The following is a 25,983-nucleotide window of genomic DNA, read 5'->3' as shown; positions in this document are numbered from 1 at the left end:
AAATCCATGGAGACGGGAAGTAGATTAGGGGTTACCAGGGGCTACCGGGAGGGAGGAATGGGGAGTGACTCTTACAGACACGGGGTTTCTTTTCGGAGTGATGAAAATGTTCTGGAGTTGGATAGTGGTTGTACTTGGGCATCTTTGTCAATGTACTAAAACCCACTGAACTGTAAAGGGTGAATTTGACAGTATGGGAATTATATTTTGAAGGAAAAAAAAAAAGACAAACAGAGGCAAAGAGCTTCAGAAATCTCAGGACCTGGCAAGGAGCAGGTGCACCTGGGTCATGAGCCAGCTTCACGGGCATGTGGCCTGCACGGCCGGCAGGGGCCCCTGTGCTTAGCTCAACACTGCTGTCGCCACCTTGAAATTCTTCATTTTTAACAACGGCCTGCACCTTCATTTTGCACTGGGCCAGGTGAGTTATGTGGCTTGTCCTGGGTGTTAGGAAGACTTCAACCGGAGGTCTGGAGGCGGGTGCTTGTCCTGATGGGGGAGACACACAAGGACTCTGTCTGGGCCTAAGCACTTGGATCCCTGGATGTTGACTCCGGTGGTGGCTTTTCCATACCTGGGGCAGCCAAGGACCTGCAGAAGGAGGAACCAAAGGAGTTGCTTTGGTCTCTGTGCCACCCCGGGGGGGCACAGCTGGACTCTGCTGGGAATGGGGGAAAAGAAGGAGCTCCAGCGTGGAGGGAGGGGGGGTGGCGGGGAGTCACCCCCAAACCTGGGGCTCCCATCGTGGAGCATCCCTGCCTCTGTCAGGGTGCTACAGAGGGGGTTCCAGCGGCAGCAAGCCAGGAAACCCCTGGATGAACCCCGAGTCCCTCCAACTGCACGATCTATGAGGACAGAAGTACTGAAGGGCCAAGACGGAAGTGTTAATTCCTTCTAGTGAGTTTCAAGTCAGCAACAAAACATTGAGGGGGTTCCCCAGGGCCTCAGTGGCTCCAAGCAGCTCCTTTACTACGAGTGTCTCCTTCTTGGGTAATGCTGTTGATGCTGATGAGGGTAAGGTACCAGGATCTGGAAGAAGGGATGGCCCCCCAAAGGACCCCAACCGTCTGCTGTTTCTCAAGGGCAAGGACAGGGTCTGGTGTGTGGCTCCTGGCTTGCCCACTTGGGAGCTTAAGGAGCAGACATACGGAAGACTGCTTTTCTTGTTTCAGGTTTTAATTAAATTACACAATCTCTCTTGTATCCACCCATTCTCTTCTGCACTTTACTTGCTTCTGCTGATCCATGAGGATTTTAATTACAAGCTTAAGATGGAAAATGAAAACACATACAAATAAAATTACTTAATAGCTAGAGATGCTGACTATTATTTTCCAAGCTTCAGAAATACCAGGGAGCATTTCTTGAGTGCTCAGTATTTGCTGGGCCCTGTTCTGAGAAGTCACCATGGCTTGTTTAACTCGCACCACCTTATCAGGGCAGACCCTCGAATTATCCCCGTTTCACAGAAGGGGAGATTGAGGCCCGGGGACTAGGCAGGATGGGTAGTAAGCAGGCGATCCAGGCTTCTAAGGCCACACTTTAATCTCCACATCTTGTTGCCTCCTTTTAATAAACTTTAGTGCTTTCCTAATTTTCATCAACAAAGTTGGAAGGTCATCTCTTGCTGTTGGGGTCTTCAACTTAAGGTCATGGCCCTCATGCAGGGGCAGGGAGGGGCAGGTGCATTCGCCTGGCTCGACATCGTCACTCCCCGCGCACAGCAGGACCAAGCAGGTCGGCGTTCCTGGTCCCAGGGACCCTGCCGGAGGTTTGGAAAGCCTGGGATCTACAATCCTGCTTCCAGCTTACAGGTCACAAAAGCAGTCCCTGCTCGGTCCCATTTTCCTGTCTGTTTCTATTTACTGCATCCTTGCAGAGAAGAACGGCCAGAGCACCCACCGCTTTCACTTAGGCATCTCGGGTTGCCATGAGACCTGGGCCCGGCCTGGCTGAGGGGTGCACTGGGCCGCCTCGCCGCAAAGGGCTTGCTGCAGCTCTGAGGGGGTGCTCCTGCCGGAAGTCCAGGAGGCTATGCGCCCCACGCCAACTCTCCCTCTGCCCACCTGCGGAATGGCTAATCAAGCCTGCAAATTCCGCATACTCTAATTTACCAGTCTTTTTTTTTTTTTTTTTTTAAGATTTTATTGATTTATTTGACACAGAGAGAGAGAGAGAGCACAAGCAGGGGGAGCAGGAGGCAGAGAGAGAGGAGAGGCAGACTCTCACTGAGCAGGGAGCCCGATGCAGGACTCGATCCCAGGACCCCAGGATCATGACCTGAGCCGAAGGCAGACACTTCACCAACTGAGCCCCCCAGACGCCCCTCTAATTTGCCAGTCTTCAGAGACGGACTGTCAGTTCTAATCCTAGGTACAGACCTAAGAGAAAGGGGTGTAAGGTCCACCAAAAGACAGACAAAAATATCCATGGCCTCCTAACAGGCAATGATCCATGAGGATGAAGCAGACCAGCCGATAAGGATGAAGAGGATCCAGAGGAAGCAGACCCAAAGGCCCGCCTGAGCCACGAGAGCTCCATTGTTCTCCGCGAGGCTCAGACATGTCCATGCGGGGCACGGTGAGGGCCGGCTAAAGGAAGCCTTGGCTCCGGGTTTTGTCATCTCTTCCTGCTGATGGAAGAATAAGAGCTGGCAGGAAAGGAAACTGAACAAAGCGCCAGAGGAAAAATCAGAGGTTCCCTGGGGAGAAGTGACGCTGGCCAGGGAGCTCATTGTGGGGGGGAGGGGGCGGCACCTGTGCCATTGTTGGGGGCGCGGCACCTGTGTGAGAACAAGCAGCTGCCCGGGAATGTGCCTCCAGCCCTAGGAGAGCCCCGTGCCCTCCACCACCAAACCAGGGCCCAGCCTCCACATCTGACTCTCAGGACCTCAAAAGGGACCTAAAACTGGGTTTAAAAAACTTGACTTCTTCCATATGCATTTAAAACAGAATGTTAAAAAACAAACGTTAACTCTGGGGAACCATGCGTGTTAACATTCTTAGCCAAGAAAAAGCTTCTCAGGTGAATTAGGCCCCATCCAGGGCCGGGCGCAAAGCTGGGTTTGCAACTCAGATCAAAGATGGGTAGACAAGGATCCCAAAAGATTTCTGCCAGGAAACAACATGTGAGAGGTGCTCGGGGGCCTCGAGCATCCAGGCGCCCAGCCCTGATGCCACAGAGTTGGGAGGCATTGCTCAGATCTGAAGGAGGGACCTCTGAAAGCCTTGCAAAGGCAAGGTCCACACGGAGACTGTGCACAACCCCAGATCACTCTGCTCCTCGTGCCAGCCGTGTGTGGTTGACCTTGAGCAGGTCCCCCATCCCCGGGGAGTCTCCATCTCCTCATCCTCCAGGTGGGATAACGACCTCCTTCTTGGGGTCAGCGTGAGACCGTTGAGTGCTTCGGGCAGGGCCTTGAGCGTGGGAAGTGCTCAGCCAGGACGAGGAACCACAGTGCTGCCATGATTTCTGCCCTCGCGTTCACATGCCACACACGCACCACACGTATTGCATGTTGCGCTCTGCAGCGGCCTTCTACCTGGCATTCCTGCTCCTACTCACACAGGAACAAGGATGGCCTATTAAATACAGAAAGCCTCTTTCTCTCTCTCTCTCTCTCTCTCTCTCTCCTTAAGACCTTTTAAAAGCTTCCCATTGTATTGAGAATAAAGTCCAAACTCCTTACGCTGGCTTCAAAAGCTCTGTACCTCTCTCTCACTGCATCTTGGCCCTTTTCCCTGACTAACTCTGTTTCAGCCATCAGGCCTTCTGTCAGTTCCAGAAACACAAGTTCTCTCCAGCCTCAGGACCTTGTCTGTTTTTACTCCACTCCCTTTGCTGTGTGGAAAGCTTACTCTTCAGGCCTCAGCCTAAGTGGCGGCCCTTCACCACACCTTCCCAGGCCATCCCGCCAGGAGCAGGTTCCTTCTGCCACGTCCTCATCGATCCCAGCTCATTACTCCGTTCAAAGCACCTCTATCAGCCAGCTATGTCTGCGTCACAAGCTACCTCTAAACTCCATGGCTTCAAAGCAGACTCCTGCAGGTTGGCCGGGGTTCAACCGCAAGGCTGGGCTCAGCTGGACAGCTGTGCTCCTCCTGGGAGGGCCGTGAGTCAGCTAGGGGCGGCTCCGCTCCACATGTCTCTCATCCTCCTACTGGGACTAGACAGGGCACATTTTCTGGTGGCCGGGGCAGAGGGACAACAAAGCAAGCAGAAAGGTGGGACATCTCTTTAGACCTCGACTCAACTCAGACACACGGTCACTTCTACCCACATTCCATGGGGCAAAGAAAGACTTGTGATTAATCCCAATGTCAAGGAGTGGAGAAGTGTCCTCCACCCATAAGGAAGCCAAGCAGGCACGCAGATGCAGGGAGGGAAGAGAAATCAAGGCAGTCAGTCGACTGCCACCATCTACGATTTGTGATTGGTATCCTTGTTCCTCCCTTCTCCACTGGAGTGCAAGCTCAGAGGAAGCAAGGAACTTGCCTATCTTATGTCTCTTTACCTGGTCTCTCCAGCACCTAGGACAGTGTCTGGCAGGTGATAGATGGTCAACCAGTCCTTTATTATACATCTGAATAAACCCCAAACCACAAGTCCTTGTTGAAGTCCAAGCTATGATCTGCAAAACCATCCTGACAGGTGGATTTCCAGAAATGGCTTCTGTGGGAGATTGACTTGAACACAGACACATTTTTGCATAACAATGGAGACTTTTATTAATCACATGCAGTTCCATACCTACTTGTTAGCAATTGGTTTGGACATGGCCTGAGAATTACAACAGCCACGCTATGGTCCGGAATGCCAGAAAAAGCCCAAGAAAATGGCCCTGACCAGGACAAAGACCATGCAAGGCCTTCTCTGCCCCAGACAGAGCAGAACTGAGAAAGTTCAGAACAGGACCCGGCCCCAAATTCCCCCGGCCTCAAACCCGCTTATCCTTCGGAGAAGGGAGTGGGCTGCAGGTAGTCAGACGGTAAGTTACAAAGGCTGATGGTGGTGCTCCCCTTGTGCCTCCAAGGAGAGTGGGGCAGACAAGAAGTTAAGCTGTCGTGGAAAGCACCTAGGAACATGAAAACCAGCAGCCTTGGCAGTCAGGAGGCCCAGCTCAGCCAGTGAGCACACTGAGTAACTCTGGCTTCAGAGTTCGGAGTGCTCACCATTACACCATCAAACCACCAAACACTGTGTAACTCGGAACAGGGCTGCTGAGCTAATCAAGGGAGATGTGCAGGGTGAAGACCACACCTCTGCCAGACGTCTCATGTCCAGGTTTGCAAGCAGTAGTCCCGGAGCTTTTCTTAGGGGACACCACCCAGTGAGCATTTGTAATATGCCTAATATTCTTATTTGTAAAGTATATAAATGTACTTTCAAGTATCATTAACTTTAGTGACCCATCTTCTGGACCTCCTGCATTTACATTCTTCATACTACTTTTTTTAAAAGAGTTATTTATTGGGGTGCGTGGGTGGCTCAGTCAGTTAAGCGGCTGGCTTCAGCTCCGGTTGTGATCTCAGGGTCTTGGGATCGAGCCCCCTATCGGGCTCCCTGCTCAGCGGGGAGCCTGCTTCTCCCTCTCTTCCTAGCTTATGCTCTCTCTCTCACTATCTCTCTCAAATAAATAAATAAATAATCTTTAATTAATTAATTAATTAATTCATTTTAGGTGGGGGAAGAGGGGCAGAGGGAGAGAGAGAATCTTAAGCAGGCTCCACGCTGAGCACAGAGCCCACACGGGGCTCAATCCCACCACCCTGAGATCATGACCTGAGCCAAAACCAAGAGTCGGACACTCAACTGACCGAGCCACCCAGGCGCCCCCTTCATATTATCTTTGATCTATGTTTTTTGCCCTTAAGATTTTTGTGAGGACTTTAGTCTAAGAAAAACTAAAAAGTAGTAGTTGTTGCCACTTATGCAGTCCCCACCCAGACGCTTTTCTAAGTGTTTTAAAGGCATTCAATCCCCGCAGTCGCCCCATTAAACAGATGAAATGGAGGTGAGCAGAGAGCAGTCAAGGGCTCATGATGGTGGAACAGGGTTTGAACCGGAGCCGCCTGGCGCAGAAAGCGTCAAAACGCACCAGGGATGGGTCAAAATCTTTATGTCCCAGACCGAGCCCAGGCTCACCAGCAGCCCTCCGAGGTGTGGGGTTCTGCTGTGCGCACAGGGTACCCCTTCCCCTCTTATTTTATGCAACGGGATACAGGGCTGACACAGAAGCTACGGAAGGGCGCCAAGGTCAAAATGTTGCTATTTTTAAGATTTAAAAAATTCAATTATTGCAGTTAAAATAGAGTTTGTGGTGTTTTCTCTCCCGGCCCCGCTTTGGCGGCCGCGGCTCCGAAGAGGTGGGGGAGTGAGAGTAGCACAGCATCTGGCCACCAGGGGGCGCCGCAAACCCACTGACCCCGATGGGCGCGGTGGAACTTACCCGCGGCGCAGGCAACCTGGAGGATTTCTGCAGAGTTCACTTCTCACCTGCTCATCAACCCTCAGGCTCACCCAGTGTGACAAATGGGCCCGCCTTTCTTAGCCCCAGATCCTTCTCAGGGCTGAGCCCAGGACTGGGAGCTGGGCTGCGACACTGCTAATACCAGATGGGACAATGACCACGAAATCCTCATGGAGTCACAGAGCCAGAAGGTACCAGCTGGAGGTGCCGCCCTCCTCCTCTGCCTCCACACGTACCACGTCCTGAGACAGGTTTTTTAAGACCTTCTTCCTGATTTTAGGGGGAAGCTCCATCAGTACATTCTGCCTAAACAGAAATGGATTTTGAAAGGTGCCTCTCACTAGGTGAACTCTAACTCACTCACTCATGCGTCATCCAAAGGCTCCAAGGTTAACACGAATACATTCGGCTTTTGGACGGTGTTTGATCGCCCTGACCATGACGTTCCAAGACTGCGCTCTCAGACCGGGCAGGGGTGGGATGTGGAAATGGGGAAGCAGAGCACAAGAGAGAAGAAGAAAGAGTTCACTCCCACAGGTCTGGGAACTATTGCTCACCCTAGGGAACCTGCACCTTAAATTCAGTTCCACCAAGGGAAGGGCAATGCCTCACCCCCCAGAATACCTGAGTCTGCAACATTAGGAGCCAGGGGCTACGTGCTCATACAAATGCCAAAGACCATTCATTTGTTCAGTGCAAGCAAGAAGGATGTCTTGACCATGAGGAATATAGCAGTGAACAAACCAGATGGATGAGACCTGCTCCTGGGAGTTTCCTTTGTAGAGGTGGAAACAGATAAATAAGCAAGACAATGTCCTACAGAGCTGAGTGAAGTAATGAAACAAGGCAATGTGATAACAAGGCACTGGGGAAAGTTGGTATCTTGATTGGGATATTGCTACACAGATGTATACAACAGTCAAAACTCTCCAAACGGTACACTTAAGATAAGCTAGGTTCATTTCATTGTATGTAGAATGTTATCTCAATTAAAAACTTTTAGTAAATAATGAAAAGAGTGATGGGAAGGAAGACATTAGCTAGAGTGATCAAGATGGCCTCTTTGCAGGGGGGACATTTGAGCTGAGACTTGAACAATGAGAATGAGCTAGAATAAGTTTGTCATGCCAACATCTGGTGTCTCTTCCTGCCAAGATGCTGCAAGAAGAGGAGCCTGTGCATTCAAAGAGCCCAAGTAGAGAATGTGTTGAAGGCAGGGGGAGGCAGGTGTGAGCAAAGGAAGCAAAATGGCTGGTATGTGAGATGAGATTGAGAAGAGCTGGTGATGAGGGCCTTGAAGATTGTGTAGGAGTTCATTCTAAGTGCAGTTGGAAGCCCCTGGAGGACCAGATAGAGGAAAGATAGAATTTCCCAAGCTGATTGGCCCTAGGCAGAGCATAAAAAAGGGCAGGAGAAAGCAGCCAAGTTGAGCAGCTACCTGAGGACCGGTGGTAGGCGTGACCTGGGCAGCAGGTGGGCACCTGGAGTCCAAGATGTCCAGGGAGGGCACTGTGGCCACAGGTGGAAGGCATAGCAGGGAATGGGCAGGACCTAGAAGAGTCAAGAAGAGCCAAGGTCACTTGGAGAACCCCAAGGCCTGGGGTGATCAACAAGTGGGCACCAATGTATGCTCCCAAAAAAGGCCAGGAACAGCCAAAAGGTGAGTCAGAAGAAAAGGGATAAGGCCAAATGCCATCAGCAGGAAAGGCACTCCCCAACCACTGGCCTGAGCTCCATAAATACCCCTTTATAGGGGTACACGGGCCATCCTGGGGTCAAAGCCCAAGGAAGCCTGCTGTTCCAGGAATCAGATGCCTAGTTGGTCCACACAGTGAGTCTGTAGGGCAAGGGGTTTCTGTAATGTGGGCAGGTGGCTGGAAACTCAGCAGTATGTCCCCCAAATGCCCTTAGTCACTCTTTCTGTCTGGCAGATACCTTTGTCTTGACAGCTGTGAGCTCTGAGGTGAATGAAGGAAACCAGCTCAAAGCTGCTCCTAAACACCCAGTGGCCTGGACTCTTTAGGAAAGGAAAACCCAAGTTGAATATCTGAGATGGGACCATCTGCTGTCACCAGAGAATGGAGACAACCTCACCCCAAGGTGAGACAGGTTAGAGCAAATCCCTTGGGCAGAGAGCGAGAAAACAGAGGGGCAAATTCAGCATCTTTAAGGCTGACTCAGAGGAGGGCTTTCCCCTCTCTGGGAAAGGCTGTCTGTTGAGAGATGAAAATGCCCTCTTTCTTGGCTCTTTGTGTCATAATGGGATCTTAATGGTTTCCAGTGTTCAATGAACAACAGGGGGAAAGAACCGAAGCTTCCCGAGATCACTCAGCGCTTTGGGAATTACCCATAAATATGTGAGGGCCTTAAGATGGCTTGCAAGAAGGAAGTGACCCCTGAGAAGTGGGGTGTTAGGGGCTGGGGGAGCTGGGGTCAGCCTTGCCTTGGCCCCGTTTCACTCACCTTTGTTTTTCATGCCTGGGTGATGTTCCATGCTTCCACTGTTACACATTCTCTTGTCTCCTAAACAGGGTCATCCAAGAACTGCAAGCACTCCTTTTTGTCTGACTTCACTTTTCCCAAACTACTTCCGGTTTTCCATAGTATGGGTAGGCTGGAAAATGGCCCCCAAAGATACCAGGAACCTGCCAATGGTACCTTGTATGGAAAAGGGGTCTTTGCAAATGTGATTAACTTAAGGCTCTTGAGAAAGGGAAATTATCATGGATTATTTAGGTAGGTCATAAATAAATTTCTGGAGTGTCACCTGAAGCAGAAGAGAGAAGCCTTTCTTTTGGGGGGCATCCAGAAAATTGCAAGCTGAAGAAATGCGGAAGCAAGTTTACAAAAGTGTGGAATAGTTTAAATATTCACATCTAACAAATTGTTGCTATTAACACATACAGATACACCAAGTTCATGTAGCAGACATTGTCCCTATCCACTCGCCCTTTCTGTGCACATACACCTGACCTCTAATGGCCAGCACTTGTGCTCCTTGGCCTGTGGACTTTTCTTTGGCCACCATGGCTTCTTCTGCCCGTGGACCCTGAAAGCCAGAGATACCAGGGAATTAATGCATCCCCCGGTCCCCCAAAGCGGCCCTCTCTCTCCCTACTGATGCCTGATGGAAGTGTAAGTAACCTGGCTCCCTCACCCCTCGGTGGGAGAACTCTGAGGTATGCTCTACCCTGGCTTTCAGAGGTTTCAGGTGGGATGGAGCTCCAGTTGCCCAGAGAGGTTAACTTAATTTATATGCAAAGTATCTGTGTGTGTGCATGGGATACGTAAGGATCAGGATGTGATACCATCCTGTCTGTGTCTCTTACCAACTAGCTGCTCTCACCAACATTCTGTCTTGGCATCTACTCTCAGATAATGAAATTGATTTTGTGCCACATCTATAGACTTTAACGTACTTTCTCTACAAATTCTGAATAAAAAAAGTATTACACACTGTGAAACACATCTTTATCGCCAGGACATTAAGCTCTTTTATGTAGTTCATTGAAACCAAATTATTATCTTTCAATATGGTTCGCAAGAAAGACAGTATTACAGATCTTGACCTCCCGGGGGGATGCATTTTTGGAGCATCTTCCTTTGTGGGGATAAAGCAGGTTAAGTCATGCCCACTCAGCAAGGCTCATTTACAATATCCTGTATGGATTCTTGTGGTCGGTTTATCCTTTAAGTAGCGGCTCCTGGGATTTTGTTTTTTCCCCTCACCATGCCGAACGTCACACTGGCCTTGGAAAGCAACCTCATGACTATAAGGGCAGCTTAGAGTTAGTTTTATAAAGCCTAAAATCTGCATTATTTCATCTTAACTCAGGGTAAATTTCAGTGGTTACATTGGGAAGAACATGGTATATGATCCTCAGATGGATTTTTGGGTCCTAGCTCAAAAGCAGGATGAACTTCTAAAAAGTATTACTTCATCTTTTTTTTAAACTAAATCCTTAGGTGATGGGCATGCACATGGAATTCAGGGTAGGGAGTGTTGAGGGGAGGGTCTGTGACGTTCCGTATCGGGAAAATCAGAGCTGGTGCCACGTGTCGCTATCTTTTTTTTTAATTGGTGATAGAAAAATCCAATGTTTAATTTTATTTATTTATTTATTTATTTTTAATTTTATTATGTTATGTTAGTCACCATACAATACATCATTGGTTTTTGATGTGGTGATCCACGATCCATTGTTTTCGTATAACCCCCAGTGCTCCATGCAGTACGTGTCCTCCTTAATACCCATCACCGGGCTAATCCATCCCCCCATTGCCCTCCCCTCTAAAACCCTCAGTTTGTTTCCCAGAGTCCATAGTCTCTCATGGTTCATCTCTCCCTCCTGTTTGCCCCCCTTCATTTTTCCCTTCCTTCTCCTAATGTCCACCATGCTATTCCTTATGTTCCACAAATAAGTGAAACCATATGATAATTGACTTTCTCTGCTTGACTTATTTCACTTAGCATAATCTCCTCCAGGCCAATCCATGTTGATGTAGAAGTTGGGTATTCATCCTTTCTGATGGCTGAGTAATATTCCATTGTATATATGGACCACATCTTCTTTATCCATTCATCTGTTGAAGGGCATCTCGGCTCTTTCCACAGTTTGGCTATTGTGGACATTGCTGCTATGAACATTGGGGTGCATATGGCCCTTCTTTTCACTACATCTGTGTCTTTGGGGTAAATACCCACTAGTGCCTTTGCTGGGTCATAGGGTAGCTCTATTTTTAAATTTTTGAGGCACCTCCACAGTTTTCCAAAGTGGCTGTACCAACTTGCATTCCCACCAACAGTGTAAGAGGGCTCCCCTTTCTACGTGTGGGCTATCTTAATACTGCTTTCTTGTTTTTCAGTGTTTAGGGTTTAAGGTCAGAGTTATCAGGGTTTAGGGCTCTAGGTATCCGAGGCAAAGTCACATTTAGGTACAGGTAAGCCTCAGGGTAACCTCTGTCACAGTTCTCATGTCGTTTGGATTATTAGGATGAAGGCATAGCATCATTAGGGGGAAGAGTGTAATGTTAGGGTTGAGGTCAGGGTATATGAGGGTCTGCTCTAGTCTGCTTTCCAGAGTTGACAGTTCATGGTCATTAGTTTAAGGTAATGAGGAATTAGGGTTGTCAATGTCAGAGCCATCAGAGTCAACCATACATCAATCCTGTCATTTGGAACTCAGAGTCTTCAGGTCCAGCGTGAGTGCCCTCCTTGGGTCAGGGTTAAAGGCAAGGTATATAAACAGAACCCTGCTCTTTGGAGCATGGATGCTGAGTCACTAGGGTGTGGGGTAATCGGGGTCAGGACAGGCCATCAACAAAGCGGCTGCGTCATTGCCTCTTAGGGTTTTTAGATCGCTGCGTCATTAATGTCAAGTTCATTGAAGTTGTTAGCACTAATGTCACTGAGAGTGGGAAAGTCAGGCTCATTAGATCTAATCTCCATTTAAACTATTTAAGGTCAATTTGGGTTTAAGATAATTTTGGATCAATTAGAATTGTTTAGAGAGTCTGGGATTTTAGGTGTAATTAGGCTCTCTTGGGTCTTTTAGGATCTTTTGGACTGTTGGGGTTTAGAATAATTTTTTTTAAAATATTTTATTTATTTATTTGACAGAGAGAGAGACAGCGAGAGAGGGAACACAAGCAGGCGGAGTGAGAGAGGGAGAAGCAGGCTTCCCACGGAGCAGGGAGCCCAATGCGGGGCTCGATGCCAGGACCCTGGGATCATGACCTGAGCCAAAGGCAGACGCTTAATGACTGAGCCACCCAGGCGCCCCTAGAATCATTTAAATGTGAATTTTTAAGGCATTTTAAGGTGCAAGGTTTAAGATCCTTTAGAGTCTGTTGTGATCCTTGGGGCCATTCAGAGTTGTCCTAGTTAGTTTAGGGTCATGTGGGATAATTTGGGGCTTAGGGTTTTAAGCATCATTTGAGAAACTATAGGGTGTTTAGGGTTACCTAAGATTTAGGGTTTCATTTTGTTGAGGCTCTTTGAAGACATTTTATTTATTTATTTATTTATTATTATTTTTTTAAAGATTTTATTTATTTATTTGACAGAGAGAGGCACAACGAGAGAGGGAACACAAGCAGGGGAAGCGGGAGAGGGAGAAGCAGGCTTCCTGCCAAGCAGGCAGCCCGATGTGGGGCTCGATCCCAGGACCCTGAGATCATGACCTGAGCCGAAGGCAGACGCTTAACGACTGAGCCACCCAGGTGCCCCTCTTTGAAGACATTTTAGAAAGTATAGTTTTACTTCTTTTAGGATCCTTTTGAGGCATTTAGGGTTATGTAACGTCTAGCCTTGCTATACAAAAGTGTGGCCCGTGGATCAGCAGCACCCACATTCCCCGGGAGTGTGACAATAAGGCAAGGTCTCCAGCCACCCCCCCTCCCCGCCGATCTGCTGAAACCAAATCAACATTTTAATAAGACACCCCACCACCACCACCACCAAGAGTCTCTCTGTTCTAAGATGGTTTAAAGTCATTTGGGACCATTTCCAATCATTAGAGCTTTGGGGTTGTTAGATACCCTAGCTATGGAACCATTGAAATGACTGGGTTCTTCAGAGCCCTTGGAATGAGGGTCATTTTTTTCATTTAGGATATTTTATGCATTTAGAGTTAGAGTCCTCTAGGGTTCAAAAATATTGAAGGTCCTTTAGAGACTTCTAAGGTTCAGATTTTTTTGGATTGCTTAGAGCTTTTTAAGGATGGTTTATATCATTTGGCATCATTTAAAGTGATTGAAGATCATTTCAGGGCTTAAAGTTATTAGTAATTTATTTAAAGTTTTCAGTAATTTATGCCTCTTCGGGCTCTTTAAGTGTTTGAAGTCTCTTCAGTGATTTATGGCCCATTAGATAGTCTGGGATGTCTAAAGTCATTTTAGTGGGGATCACAAGGGTTACGATTGTTAAGGAACTTGGGCCAAGACCTTAAGCCTGTTATTAGCGTTGGCGTTCTTGGCACCTTAAGGTCTTTGTGTTCAGGGTACATCTGGATACTGACTCGTGCATTCCACAGATATTAGCAATGTGCCCACCCAGGGTCAGGCACTACTCTAGGTGTTGGGGTTACCCTCATAAGGTTTGGGTTCTAGTGGAGGAGATTGAGACCTGAATCAAAAAGAAGCCAAGCATGTGATGGAGCTGGAGAAGGAATGTTCCAGAAAGAGAGGGTGGTGAGTGCAAAAGCCCAAAAGCAGGCAAGGTCTTGGCACGTTTGAGGGACAGAAGGCCAGAGAGCGTGAAGCACAATGACTATCAAGGAGGGTGGAAACAAGGGGATCCCAGGATTAGGTGGGATGAGACCATTTAGGTCTAGATAGGCTGGATAAGATTTTGGCATTCTTTTAAAGGTTTGAGGTCATTTAGGGTCACTGAATATCATGTGGGTTCTTTAGGTTTGGAGTTGGTTCCTTCAAGGTTTAGGGCCCTCTAGGGGCTCTAGGAGCCATTAAGGATCATTTAGGCCATTAGGTCATTTTATGGTCCCTTAGGATCTTTGTTGTATAGGATTTTTGAGATTTCCTTTAGGATCACTTAGGGTTGATTAATAGCATTTAAGAATCTTAGAGTGATTTAGGATAATCTTAATGGCTTGCCATGTGTAAATGTTTCACATGGAGTCATGTTTAATTGTTTAGGATTGTTTGGATTCATTTGGAAGCTTTTAGGATTGTTTGAAGTGGTTCTCAAATTCAGTGCACACAGGGATGAGAGGGGGAAGTGCGGAGGAGGAGGAACAGTATTAGAAATCTTGCTGCCAGAGCCACACTGTAAAAAAACTAAATCAGAATCCTTAAATTACTCCCCAGGTGATTGCAATGTCCAGCCAAGCTGAGAGCCAGCACTTTATACTGGTTTCGGACAGAGCTCCTTACGTGGACCAGCAGCAGCAGCACCATGGGAGAACTTGTCAGAGATGCAAATTCTCCGCCCCACCACCATCTGCTGAATTAGGAACTCTGGGGTGGAGCCCAGCAATCTGTTTTAAGAAGCTCCCCAGGAGATTCTGATTTTAAAGTTCAAAACTACTGGCATGGAGTGTACAAGAATCTTCAGGATCCTTGACATTTTTTTAGGGTGGGGAAGTCTAAGGGCATTTTAGGATCATTTGATATCATTTGGGTTAGTTTAGGGCTCTTTACTGTTGGCTTAGTGTGTGTATCTTTGTAGGGTACGGGTGAACACCTGAGGTAATTATTTTTAAATTAGGTTTATTTGATAATTCCCTGAATCCAAAAGTAATCTTCATTGCCACCATCCCTGGACCTCTCCTCCCCTACAGCCCTTGGAGAAGGTGAGCCCCTGCTCTGTGGGGATGTAGGTCCTGAGCTCCTGGATCAGACCTCCTGACGCGCAAGGTAAGACAGAGGAACAGGGACTGTCCCGTGTGCCAGGGTGGGGTGAAGCATACATTTTCCAGAATCCACCATACGAGGCCTTGGTTAGCCTTGTATTGGGCCTCTGGTACCCAGTTCTTAATAAAGAGAACTTCAGAATGTCAGAAACGAAAGTACGACAGTCTGACAGCATATTCTGGATGACCTCAGGTTTCCAGAATTTATAATGGGGTTTTTTTCCTCCTTTTGAAAGCTGTTGCTTTTCTAATTCCTGAAAGAAGCATTGAGAGTACGATTAGGAAGTGAGTTTCGTGTCCAGGGTGACTGAGCCGAAACACAAGGAATTCCCCAGTTTCTCACACAGAGATTCCATCCCTCCGGCTCCTACTGGTTTTCTCACAGGCCCTTGAACTATGGATGTGAGCTTTCCTTTCTGGCATGTGTGTGTGTGTCTGTCTGTCTCTCTGTGCGTTGTTACATTAGTGTGCATGCATGCGATGTACATTACATGCACACACACAGGGGTTGCATTTCAATTGCATGATGGGCCTCCTAGGACAGCAAGGACTTAGAAATCTTGCACTTGGAGAAAACTGCCCCTAGCAGGGGGATGAGAGCATAGCTGGCTTTCATGTTCTGGCCACTGTTTGTGTTTTGTGTGTGTTTTTTGTACATGTATGTGCTTTTTTGGACCTACTAGCAGGAAATTTTAACCTAAAAGCCAGTGTAATAGAAACATAAAGAAAACATAATCCTACCCCTCCAACGTAACTTTTTTCATTGGCTTTAAATAGAAGCCTGTCATCCTATTGAACATGTTATTTTATTCACTGTATATAATTATATCTTCCATGTTTCTACAAAAGCTTCATAATTTTACCCTTAATGGCTGAATAATATTCATGTTTATGGTTTCTATTTTATCTGCAGCATTATCACAGAAGGAAGGAAGAAAGGAAGAAAAGGTCCTACTTGGCTTTTTTTTTTTTTAATTGAGGTATATTACTTGGCTTTTTATTGGGATTATTTAGATCAATTTAGGGAGAGCTGCTGTCTTTCCAATCCATAAATGGGGTATACCTTTCCATTTTTAAATTTTATTTTCTAATCTCTTATTGCTGATACATAGAAAGAAAATAAACTTGTACATATTCACATCGTTTTGGCAACCTTGCAAAATTCATTTGGTACTTCTAAATAATTTCTAGATTATTATGACTATTTTAAATTCAGCTTTCCTTTGTTGGTTTCTTTTATTGGGTCATGGACGTTATGATTTGTTCTTTTCGCTTAGATAACTCAAGAGCTTTTGGGCAAACTACTCAAATGTATTTTTGTGGCTTGTGTTATAGACAATATTTGGCTAAGGAAATTTAACAATTTAAGTTGAACAATATGTCACATTTCTGTAAATATGTGCCTTACCTTCAGAATCTTCCCTTGGGATCATTTTGGACTCAAGGGTTTTCATAGCCCCAGACATTCAATATTTGCTATGCATGGAAGTTCTCGTCAGCAGTTTGTTCCCGAAATTATACCCCAGACATCTCTGAGACATAATTACACTAGCAAGACATACCCACACTGTCCTGTGCCTTCTGCCCCAGTCTTTGGCACCAGCTACCCCCCTGGGAGCCCAGATTTCTCTCCATGGAGGATATTGTAAGAGACCCAAAATCTGGGTGCTGCCCACCCCTTAGATGGCTCTGCAGCTGTGGGCAGAGTGACATTCAAGCACGAGTTAATGCTTATGTGTCCAGTTCAAAAACTCCTTTAGGAAAAAAAGATCTCACTGTAACACAAGAACGTTTAAATCAGTGTTATCAAAATATTGATATGAAAATATCCACATTGCGACGTCCGGGTAGCTCAGTCGGTTAGGCGTCCCACTCTTGATTTCAGCTCAGGGCATGATCTCAGGGTCCTGAGATTGAACTGCCCCCCCCATCTGCGCTCAGCAGGGAGTCTGCTGGGGATTCACCCTCTTCCTCTGCCCCTCCCCTGCTCCCCCTGCACTCTCTCTTTAAAAATAAATAAATAAATAAATCTTTAAAAATAAAGTATCCATATTATATTTTGCCTTTCACCAAAACATGTGTTTAGATTTCAGTTCTATCATAAAATTTAAATTTAAGATCCAACTTACTGTTTCATCTTGAAAACCTCACACTTTATAATTACGGTGAGCTGTTTTTCTAGCCAATGTGCAGAGTGACCATATTAATCAACCACACTGGGACATTTTGAGAGAAATAGGGGCTGCTTTTGATAATTACAATAGAATGACAGGTATAAACTGAAACTGTCCTGAGCAAACCAGAACTTACCATCCCTACCAATGCGCCCATGGTTTTAAAGCTTCTAAATTTAACTGAAGTATATATTTAAATCATAAGTAATCATTTTTTTTTTAAGTAGGCTTCATGCCCGGCGTGGAGCCCAACATGGGGCTCAAATTCACGACCCTGAGATCAAGACCTGAGCTGAGATCAAGAGTTAGATGCTTAACCGACTGAGCCACCCAGCCACCCCTTAAATCATAAGTAATCATTTTTATTTTGCGTAGTTTTAAAATGAAAAGAGCAATGTCGATTTTACCCAAGTTCAATTTTCTAAGCAAAACCTATTCAAATGTATTCAAAACTTCACAGCTCGGTCTTGTGCTCACAGCAAACTCCATTCAGTACTAGCTTCATTACCTAAAATAGACAAAACCAGATTATTTCATAAAATCTGTTTCCATAAAGAAAGCCAAGAACTGCTGGCTCCTTGGGGAGAAGGTTATTAGTATTTGCTGGATAATTTTCAGCACTCTAACTTCTGTAAGGCTTCCTGCCTGATTTGGGGGTGTTGGTGGGACCCCAGACAGACTGTTTGTCTTTTGTCTTTGTCACCTACATGCACCGTCTGAACAGTACAAAAACCTCACTGCCTTGGAAGTGTTTTTAACTGTCTGCTCATCTGTTGCACTCAGCTTAGTTAATTCAGCAACTAAAAAGCTACTGCTAGAAGTGAAAACTCTAAATATAAAAAATCAAAACAACACTTAAGGGGAGCATTGATTCATCCAAATCTTTTTCTCTCTTTTTTGATTTTTTTACAAGATTTTATTTATTTTAGAGAGAGAGAGCATGAATGGGGGGAGGGGCAGAGGGAGAGCGGGAGAGAGAATCCCAAGCAGACTCCCTGCTGAGCATGGAGCCCAGTGTGGGGCTCAACATGGGGGTTGTTGATCCCAGGACACTGAGATCATGACTTGAGCTGAAATCAAGAGTTGGATGCTTAACCCACTGAGCCACCCAGGCATCCCTCTCTCTCTCTTTTAAAAGAAACATATAAGGGCGCCTGGGTGGCTCAGTCGGTTAAGCGTCTGCCTTCAGCTCAGGTCATGATCTCGGGATCCTGGGATCAAGCCCCACGTCGGGCTCCCTGCTCAGCGGGGGGCCTGCTTCTCCCTCTCCCTCTGCCCCTCCCCCCCGCTCATGCTCTCGCTGCCTCTCTCAAATGAATAAAAAAAAAAAAAAAACTTTAAAAAAATTTTAAAAAAATAAAAGAAACATACAAGTATCATCTGGGGGCATTGATAACAATCTTACCTCAGTTGTTAGCTTTTTTAGAGGCCAAATTATGTTGGTCACTATTTATGCTCTTAGGAAGATAATTATCAATCACATATTCAAATGTTGTGAACCAACCATATAACCCCTCTGTGTTAGAGTTCTCCAGAAAAACGGAACCAACAGAACATGTATACATAGAGATTTATTTTAAGGAATTGGCTCATGCAATTGGGGAGTAGCAAGTCCAAAATCTGCAGGATGGGCTGGCAGTCTGGAGACCCAGGGAAGAAGGAGCCAGTGTTGCAGCTCAAGTCCAAAGGCAATCTGGCAGCAGAATTCTCTCTCCCTCAGGGGAGGTACTATTTTTGTTTTAAGGCTTTCAACTGATTGGATGAGGCCCACCCACATTATGGAAGGCAATCTGCTTTATTCAAAGTCTACTGATGTAAATGTTAATCTCATCTAAAAAAACACCTTCAGAACGGACATCTAGACTAGTGTTTGGCCAAATATCTGGGCACCATGGCCTAGCCAAGTTGACACAGAATCAACCATCACATTGGCCCCACACCATAGGGTGGTACTTGGGCCCTCATCTGGGGTCTTACATTTGGCAACCCCCAGGGAGCTGTCTCCAACAGAGGCAAGCCCAGGTCCCCATACCCCTACAGGGTGGCTTGGCCATTTTAGAGATGGGGAAACCAAGTCCTAGCAAAAGGTTCCACGAATTGGCCCCAGGATCAAAACAGGCCTGGGGTAGAGTCAGGACAAAATCCAACCTCATCAAATGGTAGTTCCCAGCTCTTTCCACTGCAACTTTTGGCTCCAGCGGGACCTGAACTCGAGACTCCTAGGGGACGTTCTCATTTCACTTCCTATTTGGAATATTAAAGCCAAGCCTGAGCGCATTCAAACCATAAACTATTAGGGAAGAAAATCACCTTATTTCCTGGATGCGCCTTCGCATTCCCATCCCCGGCCCTCCCATGAGGCAGGGCTCCCCGCCCAGCGCACCACACACGGACCCATCCACAGAAGGACTTCTCTTTGAAAAGTGCTTTATTTCAACACGATCTAAGTTGGGTGCATTAAAACTTATCAAAATGTTACAGACATTTATGGCTCCCTCCTGAGGCCTTGTCAAATTATGTTATGATACCTAGATGTGTCCGTTTACAAGTTCAGAACCAAACATTGAACCAGGTCATGTACCATTGTTGAAGGCAAGTTATGATGAATAAAAGAATACTTCACAAAGCTAACACAAGTGGGGAAACCCTGAAGAAACACTAGCAGTAACACACCAGAAGTCATCAGCCTGGGAAGCAGGGAAGGCTCCAAGGGCAAACTGAGGCTTTCCCTTCCCAGCTTGTCCACATCTTGTGCTTGGTTCAAACACAGGGGGCACTGTCACCTCCCGTGGCAGGGTAAACGCTTTCAGTTGTGCCTGAAAGAAGGGGGTGCCATGTTCATCTGTATCTCTGCCTCTCTCTCGGAGATCATTTCTCGTCTCACCTGACTCAAGCAAGACTTTGTGTCAAACAACTTAAGTAGCAACTCAAAAATATGTGCTGTGGCCTGAAGGATGCTGGAGACCTCTCCTGCTTGCTATCTCAGCCCCCACATCATGGTTTGGCCCCGAGACCCTGAAATTCCCTCGCTCATAGAAAATTTCTCTCTTGGCGATATATCTATGACACAATATTCTCCATGCTATGGAGCTTGGCGGGTTTTTTTGGTGGTGGGGGGGAGAGCTTTTCTTAAGAGAGTTTCTTGCCCTACTGGGACCCATCGCTCCTCTTTGCTCCTGACACTCCGAAATAACCACCCAACCCTGCAGAAAAGAATTTGTGCCAAGATGTTTTGCATCAGAGAACAGATTTGTGTGTGTGTCATTTTATTTCAAAGTCTTATCTGCAATGGTGTTAAAATGCCTTTATCTGTCTGCAGGAGAGAGTATTGTTTTCTTTCTGGTAGGGAGGAGGGAAGGGTGCAAATATTTCTCCTTGAAGTCTCAGACCAAAACCTCAGCTTTTGGTCCCGGTGTTTTTCTCGCAGGTGGATGGCTAATCTGAGCTCCTCCCTTACTCAACCTCACTTAGAATTCAAGTCCATCAGCCTGGAGCCCAGTGCACACATTCCTCACCAGCCCGCACAGGCAAGCCTGCTGTTTGTGCTTCTCAGTCCCTCCCCAAGATACCCCCCACCCCCCATTTAACTCATCACCGGCCCACTCATGTGATCACTGAAAATGTGACCTTGTGCTTAATTCCACCATCACCTGGGGGAACGGACCCCCTTCCCAGCCAGATGGACTCAGGCTTTTCCTTCATTTGATCACCTTGTAACACAAGCCCCTAGAAAAAGAAAGCCAGATGTGGCTATCCTGCTTTTCACAAGTTAGGAAAAAAACCTATAAATTGGCCTTTTGTTCTTCACATGATTTCAGGTTCATTGCACGCAATTACATAAACCCACACAAATCAGTAGAGGAATTCAAAGCTGCAAAGCCATGTGATACCAGTGAGAAAATCCGGCTCCACACTTCGGAGAAGTGTCTCTGTTTCAGGCACTGCTATTTCAAAGGACCTTTCCAAAATTCCTGATCGGGCTACTAGGACGTGAGAAACGATCTCTAAACAGGGTGGGCCAAAATGGAAAAGTACGGTCCGTGGTAAGTGGAATGTATCCTGTAAGATGCGATTTCCCCTGACTTCTACCCTGACCTCCCCCCCTCCCAACAATCTTTAAGAAGCCAGGTCTACCTTAGTATCACTTTCTCAGAAAGGAAGCTGGCAAACCTAACGTTTTGCAACATTTCCATATTTAAACTATCGTAGTGCTAGTGCAAATCAAAGAGAACTTTTATAAACGAGAAATAGCTGTCCAACAAAAGTTAGTGGTTAGTAATTTGCTCTGTGGAAATTTTTCTGCCTAGCCCACCAAGGAGAATTGCTGGGGTCAACACAGGCTTTGAACATTCAAAATAAAAGTAACTGGAAGAGAAGTTTCTTAAGTCATCTTCTCAAATGCAAAACTCAGGAAGTGTGTTTGCATTCACAAACCCGCTCTTTCCCATCTGTAACAAAGGAAGCCTCTCCCCCTGCCCCCGGCTTTTCTGTGCATTTTGCAGCGGCCCACCGAGGTGTATGATTGAGACTAAAGCCTCCGGATTTCCAGTCCACGCCCCATAGGGCTGGTGGCACTGTCCCCGAAGAGGAGGTCGCCTTGCTAAGAGACCCCCGGCAAAATGCCAGGTGGCAGCACGCCATCTTTGTGAAAGTCAACAATAAGACCACAGCTGTGAGCCCTCTAAAGAGGCCACGGAAGCCACAGAGGGGAACAGGAGGCAGGAGGGGGCAGGAACGGCTCCGCTGCAAACATCCATCTTCCTTGCAGACACCAGCCAGTGGCCCTCCTTCCACCAACTGCCCAGCTCCCCAAACCTTTCTTGGAGAGGAGGTGAAGAGATGGGGAGACCCTCCCTCAACAAGGCTGAGACCACCTGCTGTTAGGAGCTCCGGGCCCTGCTTGGTTGATCTCCAGAGCCAGGCACCCTGCTCCAAGCATCTGTCCTTCTTCAAACTGTATCAGCCACACTGGTGCCCAGCTACCCAGTGGTCTTCCTGACAGGAGCCACAGGGGACAGACTGTCCCACCCTTTCCCCCCACTGGGGTCTGTTCTAAAGATCACCCAGGTGGCTGCTCAGAGAAGCTGAAAGAGAAGCTCCACCCTCCCTATGCACCTTCACAGGGAAGCCTAAAGAGCTTCCCTGAGCCCCACACTCAGTCAGCAGAAGGGTCCTCCTCATACTTGGAGCTCATCTCCGTGCATAAGGGAAGGGCAACTTGAAAGAATCCTGTGGTTGGAAAGGAGAAAGCCTTGACCTCAAACACATGGCCTCAGCACCAAGTGCAGGAGAGGCCTTGATGATGGGAAATGGGCTGGCCTCCCAGGCATCTGTCACTTCTGCAAGGAGCTTCTACGGTTCTCTAAAGAGGGAAACTCTGGCCACCACCCCAGGACAAGGTCAGGCCAGGGCCACACTAGCCAGTCGGCCATGTATATAAACCCATGAGACCCTTCCTTCAACTCAAGGAGGCACCAAAGAGTTGGGGTTGGCTTCCATGGCATGGGGTTGGCATGCTGAGTGAAACGTCAGGCTCCTCTCCTGTCTCCTAGACATGGCCATGGAGGTGAGGACAGACGCAGAATCCACATAGATCATCACATACGTCTTTGTTATTTTAAACAATCAGAGTTTCCAGTGTAAAAACTTGTGGGCTTATTGCATCTACCCCACAGATGGTTTATCTTTCTCTTTCCATCCGACCTTCCCCAAGGGCATGGGGCTGCTAGTTTGTTAATTTCCAATGCCCAGTCCTTCTAGATGTACAGGGAGAATCTCCACCAATATATAAATACCCCAAATGGAGAGCTTGTGGAGTCCCCTTCCCTTCCAAACATGTGTGGCTGCTCCCTGGCCCTTGAGGGAAGACATCAACTTCAACCCCTCAGATTGGCGACTCCCTTGATGTTCCTGCCCTCGAGCAGCGCACCTGCAAGCCCCATGGCGCTGGTGCTGGTGGCTCGGAATTCAGTTCCATGTGAATATCAGGTAGGCACGTGGATATGTACCATGTGAGCACACACGCTTACATGTGCATGCATGTGCTCATGTGCGTGCACACACACACATTTTGGGTCCTCATAACAAAATTCAAAAGTCCTTGTGAGTAAAAGAAAGGAGTGGAGCATGGGGATCCAGGGATGGGGAGTTGTCTGCGGGCTTCTCCATTCTGCTCCGGGCAACAGATGGTGGCTCTCGGCGGGAGCTGGAGAGGTCTGTATCTACACGTTTCCATGGAAGGAAGGTACCCAGCTTCCTGTGCATCTTCTCGTGTCAGCGGCAGCCCCTGTGGTGTCTGGATCCCCTCCCTCATGTGGCTCAGATTGTTGCTGGGGTCTCGGCCATCTCCTCCAGCCTCTGCCGGATCATTAGCCGGAGCACCGTGTACCTGAGGACAGGAAGAGCTACGATGGGCAGCAGAAAACAACATATGCCTCCTCTTGATCTTCCCCTACCACCCGGGTCCCAGGGGCCACCTGTCGGTGCCTTTGCTTCAATCACTGGCCCAGCCGTCAGCCACCTTGTGGCTTGTGTTCATTTCCACACCCAGATGAGAGGAACTGAGCAGACCCAATCCAAACTAGATGATTTGACGACCGTTAGAAACTCTGGCCAAAGAAGGACCGGAGGGCGAAACAGACAGCACCACCAGGAAGGACTGAATGAACCGAGCGCTTACTATGCCCAAGGAACCGCGACACAGTAGCACGGGATCCTCACCAGGGCTGGACCATCTGAAATTGCCGTTCTTTGACCATCGTGAGGAGCCTACAAAAATGGCAGCTTCATATGGTTCAAGCTAATATCAGTCCCTGCATGTTGCAGAACAGACCAGAGCAACTACCAAGCGTGGGGGTGCACGGCTTGACGAGGGCCGGTCTCCACCCCTTCCCTGAACTGAGCCAGCGCAGAAGCTGCAGTGAGAACCTCTGTGCGGGGCTCAGGGGGCCACTCCTGATGGCCAGGGCTTTGCACCGCCCGGCACAAGCTCTCTTTAAAGTTGGGCGCATTTCAAGTGTTCAGTAAATGTCAACTGCTTTCATACTAGCGATCATCATTGCCAAAGCAAATGGAGCATCGGTGCTATTCCCCAGGGGCAGAAATCAATCAATCGTTCGGCTGTATCCAAGAAAAGCAGTCCACTTTATGACTAAACATGGCAAAAAAAAAAAAAAAACCATAAAATTCTCCCTAACAAAATAGGGTGAAATAGATGAAGGGGATTAGGAGGTACAAACTTCCAGTTATAAAATAAAAAGTCACAGGGATGAAAAGTGGAGTGTCGGGAATACAGTCAGTAAACTGTAATAACATTGGATGGTGACAGATGGGGACTACGCTTATCATGGTGAGCACTGAATAATGTATAGAATTGTTGGATTGCTATGCCAGACGCCTGAAACAAGTATAACACTGTATGTCAGCTACACTTCAATCATAAATTAAAAAAAAAAATCCTCGCCAGAGAGAGGCTTTACTGGACGTTTCAAGCCAACTGTAATTTCCAGAAGAGAAATGTTAAAGAAGGGAGAAGGGTAGGAGGAAAGGATTTCAGAGGTAGGTTGCTTAGACTACTTTCCACTGCTAAGACAGCCTTCCTGAAATCCCCGGAACATTTTTATGTCCCACATCAAAATGAGAAGCTGACACAGGAAACAAGAGACCAACACACTTAAGCTTCGTGTCCCCATCCACATTTGTCACGGGAAGCCCCCGGAAGAAGGTCCACGGCACCCAGACCCACACAGCCGCTCAGCATAGTCCCTGGGAGACACCCGAACAGAGAGCGGGCTCCCTGAGGCCCCGGGAGAAGCCCAACCAGCCACCCTGGGGCCACGCGTACTTGCGCATCAGCTTCTTCACTTCCCGATCTTCTTCCTCTTGGAGCTTCTGGATGAAGCTTTTTAGGACGGGCATCTCAAACTTTATGTACTGGGCCACCTGGGGAGGAAGAAGTCAGTCTGGGATGCATGCACGCCCCCTTCCCAACCATATTCCAATTCCTTTTGGTGCCTCTCTCATGTAAGGCACAAAAGCACGGGAAACCTATTTCTGCACTGATCCAGGATTTTGTTAAAAGCAATAGCCAAGCCTCGTTCTTCTCGAGGCTGCCATAGAGTTTGCGGTGAAGATCACTCCCTATCCGTGACACATATCTCAGAACTTCTCATCTCTCGTCCCATGTATCCAGTGCACGACAAGGTGATTATCAAACGTGGAAAAGCACTCTCTCTCGATGCAGTGATGCAGAGAACACCTGAACCCTCAATATTCAATAAACCTCTCTGTTCTCCCCTAAGCGGATTTAGGGAACCATGGCTCAGGATGATGACTCGCATCTGGAGTCTCAAGCGGGCATCCAAATGAGAACTTGCTCCGGAGAGGCTGTGTGGGGTGAGGGTGGCCCCCAGGTGAACTGAAGTTCAACAGCCGTCCCCCCTCCTCCACAAGAATCCCCACCCTACTCAATCAACTCTTTTCCATGGGAAAAGCCTATTAATGTGGAGCTGCTATTACATTTATGACTTGCTTTGGTCAATGGAATGTGTGTGGACACACTAGAAGGTACATTGAGTGCAGGCTTCTGATGAGCTTACGAGGTTTGGCCTGGTGTCTTGCACTCCTGGGATCTGCCATGGGACGTGTACCCCAGGGAGCCACCACCCCTCATGCCTGGGTCTCTGAATGAGACATGCAATGCACACCTGCACTCAACCCCCAGCCTGGAGCAGAGCTGCGACTACCAGCCTGCAGCGTCCTGAGCAAGAAAGTGCACGTTTGCTGTTGCAAGCAGCTAGGATTTGGAGATGTTTGTTACTGTAGCAAAAGCTGACTAACAGGTAAGATAAGGTAAAATCACTGCAAACAGCTTGAAGTTGCTAAGAGAGGTCTGCAGAAACTTCTCAGCCCGTACAGTACCCTAGAAAGATTGAAGACATTTACTCTATGTAAACCATTTTGTGCCTGA

The 25,983-nt window shown here is 47.5% G+C and overlaps 1 protein-coding gene across 11 annotated transcripts in view; it reads right to left on the bottom strand.

The window, feature by feature from the left end:
- Positions 1 to 19,425: 19,425 nt before the first annotated feature.
- The window catches only part of RASSF2 (Ras association domain family member 2), a 40,330-nt gene continuing 33,772 nt past the window's right edge, over positions 19,426 to 25,983 (bottom strand). For all 11 annotated transcript variants that reach the window (XM_036093306.2, XM_036093314.2, XM_036093315.2 and 8 more), the window contains 2 exons: positions 24,859 to 24,956; positions 19,426 to 23,403 (listed from right to left, as the gene is read on the bottom strand). In XM_036093306.2, coding sequence (XP_035949199.1) covers positions 23,334 to 23,403; positions 24,859 to 24,956 — 168 coding nt within the window. In that variant the 3' untranslated portion in view covers positions 19,426 to 23,333. The remainder of the gene's footprint in view (positions 23,404 to 24,858; positions 24,957 to 25,983) is intronic.

The sequence above is a fragment of the Halichoerus grypus genome, chromosome 10, assembly GCF_964656455.1.
Source record: "Halichoerus grypus chromosome 10, mHalGry1.hap1.1, whole genome shotgun sequence".
Lineage (NCBI taxonomy): Eukaryota > Metazoa > Chordata > Mammalia > Carnivora > Phocidae > Halichoerus > Halichoerus grypus.
The sequence above is the reverse complement of the archived record's forward strand: the minus strand, read 5'-3'. Positions and strand labels throughout refer to the sequence as shown.